General features: G+C 44.0%; 1 protein-coding gene across 1 annotated transcript; it reads right to left on the bottom strand.

The window, feature by feature from the left end:
• Nucleotides 1-1,730: 1,730 nt before the first annotated feature.
• PAAG_07640 (casein kinase I) lies at nucleotides 1,731-3,269 on the bottom strand (the record flags this gene model as incomplete). Its single annotated transcript, XM_015846284.1, has 5 exons — nucleotides 1,731-2,149; nucleotides 2,303-2,708; nucleotides 2,774-2,922; nucleotides 2,989-3,058; nucleotides 3,141-3,269. 5 exons carry the CDS (start codon nucleotides 3,267-3,269, stop codon nucleotides 1,731-1,733), a joined length of 1,173 nt encoding a protein of 390 aa, XP_015700767.1.
• Nucleotides 3,270-7,392: the final 4,123 nt, after the last annotated feature.

The raw sequence follows: 7,392 nt of genomic DNA, 5'->3' as shown, positions 1-7,392 counted from the left end.
CAAAAATTTTAGCTTTTTAAATGCACCACCCGGACTCATGAAGTCAAGGGCACACTGCATTAATCCTGTTTCAAGCAAATATTTACACACTTCCTCTGTAGACGTTTCAAACAATAACTTTCGTTCAATAAACCAATATAATTAATTATCCTATTTGCACAAGGGTTCTTATGTATTTATGAATATCCGATGTATCCAGCTCTGTGCGTGCATCCTCTACAAAAAAAAAAAAAGTTCTGGACACTGCAGGAAAGACCCTATAAAATATAACCACGCGAAGAAACATGACAGGAAAGAAAAGCAGGGAACTACAGGCAATGAAATCAATACACCCTGGAGAGTAAGGCGAAAGGAAACAAAGGAAACTAAAGCAGTTCGGGAAAACTATAACAGGGAGAAAAGGGGGAGGGAGATGGAGCTCGCAACAAGAAGATAAGGAATGGAGAAGAAAAGGAAATAAAAGAGACGCAAAAATATAGGGGTTGCTCATCTCATCCGCTGCTGCCATCATGGGACATTTCCTCATGTATTCAATGAAGTCCACGAAATGCCAATCGCGGCATTGAAGTTATCATGTTCCAGATTGAGGGGGGGGAGGTAATTTTGAACACCCCCAATCCAACCCAAAGCGACGCTAGTGTTGAATTAACAAACCCCGTCAAAATATCATATCGAACAAGTGGCAGCTTGCTATGACTGCAACCATATACACTCCACTGGGACTGATGTGCAATGAAATCTGCGACATGGATACGCCGTAATGATCAGAAGCAGTTACGGTTTCGATAGGAAACTGCTGGGTGTGGACTGCATGATTAAAGAAACGCCTTCAAGAAGGAAAATTGGCGGAGTACGATGGAGGGGGCGGAAAAGAGCAGAGTAAAAGAGACAAAATGGAAATAGAAGTCTAATATTAAACAGAGAAAATAAAAATGCGGCCGCGATAATTTTGCGGATTTCTCAAAGAGACAGAAGGATTTCGCGTTTGCGTTCACTTCTTTTAAAGTGGGACATTTTTCATGTTGGGGATGCGATGGGACGAGTTGAGGAGGCCGTCCGTATAACACACAGATACAAAGGAGAACATGTGGGACAGAAGTGAGAGTGTGAAACTAACTGACTTGGAGGAAATTATTTTCTCAACGAGGAAAGAAAAAATATATATTTGACCACACCAACTCCTATCTTCGCTTGAAAAGGTGAAAAGGGAAAAAGAGAAAACGAGGACAAGAATGTGAAGATCGTGGGGTGTGGGAAAGGAAAAGGAAAATATTATGAACGAAATGAAAAAGGAAAACTCCATCGTGTGCCCATTTTCGTAAGTGGGCGTTTTAGCTATGCAATTAGTCGATCCAGCAAGAGCTGAGAGAAAAGCTGTATATTAGGTACAGGAAGCCCAAATACCGATGCCATTCATTCAAATGGCTCTACCGACTGGAAATAGAAAGAATTAGGTTGATTAAGGGAAAGGTGTGCGCAGGACAGAGGTAGATGTTTGAAGTATTGATTGGGATAGCAATGAAATGCACCAGAGTTGCAGGTGGTGAATTTCAACCTATGTGAAACGAATTAGAACGCCCGAATGCGGTACAAATGTGAGAAGGGGACGAAGCTTGGTTAAAAACTTACCACAGCACAAAGCTTTCATTATCTTTTGTACGAACGTCGGATCAGGGTCTTGCGCCGGTCGCATTTGTTGCGTGGCGGGTTGAGCATTCATGGTATGATTATTACCACCAGGGGTGGTTATGCGACCGGGAAGGTGTGTGTTGGAGTTTTGAAATTGAGCCTGAGTCGACGCAGCTGGTGTTGTTTCGAGGACCCCCGCCGCTCCGTTTTGACGTTTGACTTGCGGCCCGCCGGGGGGCGTTTTGCCGCTCTCGCGCTTTTCCCAACTCCCTGCTTTCGCGGGAGAAGGGGGCGGGGGTTGCGCGGCGGTTTAAACGGTCAGCTGTTACACCTGGTCTGTGCGGTCCCCGGGGCACTGAAGCTCCATGAAATATCACGGAGTTGAGGTATTTTGGAACATTCGACGTGTGGGAGGTGGTGTTGGGTGGGATATTGCTTTGGCTGCTTCCCAACCCCTTCCGCCATTTAGCTTCATCCAGTCGTACTCGCCGTCTTCGACTTCTCCAGTGTTCTTCAATGCCTGGGGTAAAGGAGGTCGCGCAAGTAATCATAGTCGGGGGTATCCTCGAATCCCAGATTACGAACATACGTCAAGTATTTATTGAATTCCTCTGTTTCGGGCTTTTATTAGCGTATCTTAACAAGTATCAATATAAATAGAGCTGTTTCATACCAGGATATCCTTCACATAGATCCTTCACTGCGGTTGTCTGCTTCTTCTCGCCAATCTTTTCGTATTTCTGTTTGTTCGTAGCGGCCTTAAGGCCCTGCCATGGCAAACCTCCTCTTAAAAAGTACATGAAAACGTGGCCCAACGCTTCAAGATCATCTCGTCGTGATTGCTCTCGTCCAAGATGAGTGTTGATACTCATGTATCTTGCGGTACCGGACAGCGACTTGCGCTCCCGGTAAGGAATGTGTTGTTTAGTCTTGGGGTCTCTATATTGTTTTGCCATTCCAAAGTCCACCACGTGGATGACATTTGCAGCCTTGGAGTTTGGCCTGCCGATGAGGAAGTTGTCTGGCTTTATATCTCTATAGATCAGGTTCTTTTCATGTATCGTTTGGACTCTCGAAAGCTAAACAGGACGGACACAGTTAACAAACTACAATAATTTTAAATGGCAGGAGAGGTGATACGTACCATCTGTTTAGCCACCATGACCACTGTCTTGATGGTAAATCTTCGATTACAATGATCGAAGAGATCCTCTAAACTCGGGCCTAGAAGGTCGATTACAAGGATGTTATGAAGGCCCTCCTGGCCAAAGTAGTAAACGTTGGGGATGCCAGCTATCACGATAATATGTCAACAACAAAGTCACTTCAGAAATTCAGGGTCACATTCACTTGACTTACGGCATCCGACGAGAACTTTATACGTTCTATATTCATCGCGAAGTTGTGGAGCATCACTTTTCCGGGGTTCCTGAGGTCAGGTTCAAAGTAATTAGCACAGATCTATCTGTATAGATATAGAAATCTTGTGCAGTGAATTCCAAGCTACATACAAACTTAATAGCAACCTGCTGGCTGTTCAACAGGTTGGTGCCTTCGAAGATCACACCGAAAGAGCCTTCTCCGATTTTTTTGCCCACGCGGTAGTGGACACCGACGACATTTGACGACGAGGAGGTCATCACGAAGGGCAGTGATGATTGAAGTCTTGGAGCAAGTCGGGAGGATGAATGTGGGGAGACAATATGGCGGTGGGAGAGAGGTTAAGTTGGGTTGGTAAAGGTCGCAAGGCTGAAGGTCGTCCGTGATTTGAGGCTTGGCATATAATGCTTGCTTGGGGGCTTTGCATAGGTTAGTTCGGATGACTCCTCCAAATAATGAAATTGACAATTCGGGAAACCAGGTGTAGTGTAATAGTCCGACATGACAGTCACATGATGCATGACGAGCGAAATATCCAAAGGGATATGGGTATGCATATAAGGGGCTTACAGAGTGTGTTGGATTTGCCCAGTCTCAGCAACAATTAGGGAGGTGTAACAGGCAGAGTAAGGACTGCTCTCTCCACGCTGGAAAAATGGACCAAGGATAGGTCCTGCGACAGTCCTAGGCGTCAAAATATAGCACCTCTATCAAACCCAGCCACTGAAGGGAGGGATGACAGAGCGATGGGAGTATATAGTCAATGGGATCAGGGGTTCCTTTGTGTCGTAGCTGCGTGTGGTTGACAGGTTGGGAGGAGAGAGAATGTTGGAGAATCTGGGAGAGGAAGACGAAGACTCAACAACCAGAGAGTAAAATTAAGGAGAGAGAAGGGGAGATAGGGTGTCAACGAAGGCAATGGAGGATAGGAAGTGCGATGATAAGCACTCTGGGAGAGTATCAACCTCACAAACGAGAGAGGATTGAGGTGAGAGAAAAATGAGGTCGAGGTTAGGTTGAGGATGGGAGGCTAGCAGTGAGAGAGGCTGAGGGAGAGCAGAATGAGTAAGTGCAAGCAGACCTATGGCTGTGCTGCACCTCATTGGCTAACTTAAGTTAGTTAAGTTCCCACCTGACCCTCATTATGTAAGTAGACCTCACAGATGTGGCTGTGCGCTTTCCTGAACAATATCTGTAAGTATTTGATAATTAACTTCTATTTCATTTAATCAACTAATACTAACTATTTCCCTTTAGATTTTTAAAAAGCGATTGTTTTCTTCTATATTTATTTAATAACATTATTAAAATAGTTTTATATCTTTATTTTTTTTACATTCTACTTATATAAATATTTGTAAGAGAGTTTAACTATTCTCTTTAAAAGTTCTTCATGCTCAATTTTCTTAACGTTTAAATGAACATTTAATCCTCTATAATTGAAAAGGCGCCCGTTTCATGTTGCCTCGCTTGCTGCTTGCAATTCCGATGAGTTGCTCATCTTCATTACAGCCTTCTCAATTCATTTACAGCCTTGTTTTGCTAAATTCTACAGACGAATCCAATTGTGTTGCAGCAGGTCAGCCGTGGGATTTTCGACGCCCTGGGTCGATTTCAAGCATGCCTTTAATAAATCAATAAAAATTGGATTTCAGAGTCGGGCACATATTAATAGGTTTTAGGAAATGTTTCGTTTTGCCATTTACCAAGCGTTTAAGGCTGGTGGATTTCATATTAGAAATTCGGTGAAGATATGCTAGAAGCAAGCCACATTAAAAATGATGACGCAATATCAAAACTGACATTAATAGAACTTACCTTGCTTATCAAAAAAAAGTGTGTTGCGCGATGCACATTTTCTTAAGAGGCGAAGTAAAAATTGACCAAGGATCTCTCAGTCATTCTTGCTAGATGGTCTTCAGCTGTCCACGTTCCCCTGGATGATACTTCTCCGGAGAAAAGAAATATTCCTTGTACAAGCTGCATAATCTGTTACAGTATATAGCCAGAATGGATTGCTCTGTGATGCGAAGTTGTATTGAACAAGAAGTTTTTACAAGGCACCCGAGACTCCATATAACCACACCAGCATCGCAGGGAGCGCCCATCGTTACTTCAGGAACCCCCAGAACGGACGACTGAAGTAAATCCGACAAATGTTTTTCCCTCCAAGATGCTATGACCATAATAAACTTCATGTACGAATGAAACTGAAATGGCCTGCCTACCGACGCCGAAATCAATTATCCTGATGTCGAGATTTTGTGTTTCTGAGACGAGTGTTGTCGGGATAACCTCACGAAGTGGTGCTGTAACACCACGTTGAGAGCCTATTCGTCCGGGAACTTCCGACAGACACTGGGAAATCGTTCTGTTCGGATTCTCCAGCTCTAGAACTATGTTTTGTTGGCTTAGGATATATCAATAAGATAGGAGATGTCGGAATCATAAATGGACGGCTGGAAATTGTAATTTGCCATACCGGTATGAATGATATCACACTTCTCTGTGGAGGAATTCAAGCCCAAGGTGAGCCTTCACAAAGTAATTTTCCATTTTTTCATACTTGGCGGCTTGGAAATCCAAGTGATGTCCTAGGACATTGAACAATAGGCAAACATGATCTCCATGGGTCCTGTATGCTAGAATTGATCGAGAAAGAATTGAGACACGTGGTTGCGGCCTTGATGAGAACTTTGCCCATGAGCTTCCGATATTCTTGAGAGAATTCCTCTCTTCAAAGATGTGCTGAGGGCCGACTGTTATGGAGGCCCTCAGCACCTTTAGTGCTACATATTTCTGATGCTTATCCTATATTAGCTTCGTAAATGGCGGTTGCGGACAATGCAGCTAAGAATCTGTATTGCTTATGATGGAAAGTATCGCCTATGGAGATGGGATGAAACCACCGATTCGGTAGTTAATAGTCCGGCCCTTCTACGGCCGAGGAAGGGTTCACACGCTCTAATGATGCCACTTGAGAGGGTGTCCCAAAGAACTTCGAGATTCGAGATCGAAATTGGGTTAAAAGACCCTTCTAATGAACTCGTCATCGTAGCGACAGCAGTTCAATACCACTACCTAAACTAGTCAAAAAGTCTCGAAGTCACGAAGAGGAAAAACCCATGTTAAGGTTTCGCGGGTCGAATATTCATGTGACCGAAGAACTGGGCGGTCTGCGTTCTTCCGAGATGCGTCCTGTAATAAGCCAATCAGCTGTCGCCGTTAATTTGACACCAGTCCTAATTGAAATATGGAGACCTTGGAACCTTGAGCACGTTGGAAGTTATGGCTAATTATGCTTCTGGGAAACTCTACCAGCATGAAAGCCCTATCTATATATTAGTATCTAGTTGGTATACAATAACTATCTTGAGTTTGATGATACAAGCATCCTCTGAAGAAAGACCACTCTTTTTTAAGGGCCACTTACTCTTCCCTGTTTTTGAGATGAAACGATGGCCCTCCCCGATTAGTTACCTCTTTAGGTATTTACTGGATGCACACCACAAGTCCCTTCGAAACATTGAGCACCCATGGAACATCCATGATGACTGTGATGATTTCGGCATTTCGATAAACTTGACCTTTGTGGGAGGATTTATGGTGGTCTTTGTTTTTGTCATGCCACAGCATTGGATGTGCACAATGTGATATTTATCTCCATTCTCATAGGTGAACTAAGCTGAGTAGCTCTAGTTAGTTACTCTAGAAAAGCCTCGCAAAGAATATGTAACTAGCTAGTTAGCCGCCAAGGTGTTTTTGCCGCTGTATCATTCTCAAGGCTCCCACGGAAACCATGTTTTATTACATGTAGAAAAAGTCACACATCATTTCTTATCCTCCCGCCATTTCGTCGTCTCTCTCGGCTTCAGGGTAGCTCCCACATGCCTCTTTTGTCACAAACCCGCCGCTTTCCGTCCGTGACCATTTCAACCGTCCAGACACCCTGAGGGTCTGGATTCCTGGGGTCATTTAGGGAGTGTAGAAAGTAAATTTCATCTCTGAGACTCCATGAGGGTTTCCCACGTGACAATCACTTCGGTAACTAACCCCTTCGTTGTTCCATGTTTGCTTTGTTTATATCATAGCATTTTCACATCGCTCTCTCTGCTTGATTGCGCTTTTCAAAACGGTTGTAGATGTCGTCTCTAAACCAGCGAATCACTTTGAGCAGATAAACACGGTGATTAGGAATGGTGCAGGTGTATCGCTCTGATGCAAACAGGGCAAGTGCACTAGAGAGGAGGTGAGCTGAACGACCCTTAGGTAGTTATAGATGTGGCCCAGGGATATGTTCACGCGATTGATTGTCTGATAACTGTGGCTTCCCCCTTCAATAACGTAATCCACCCCTGAGCAGGCCTTTCAAGCCAAAAATAC

The sequence above is a fragment of the Paracoccidioides lutzii genome, assembly GCF_000150705.2.
Source record: "Paracoccidioides lutzii Pb01 unplaced genomic scaffold supercont2.26, whole genome shotgun sequence".
Lineage (NCBI taxonomy): Eukaryota > Fungi > Ascomycota > Eurotiomycetes > Onygenales > Ajellomycetaceae > Paracoccidioides > Paracoccidioides lutzii.
Note: the sequence above shows the minus strand (reverse complement) of the source record. Positions and strands in the feature narration are given on the sequence as shown.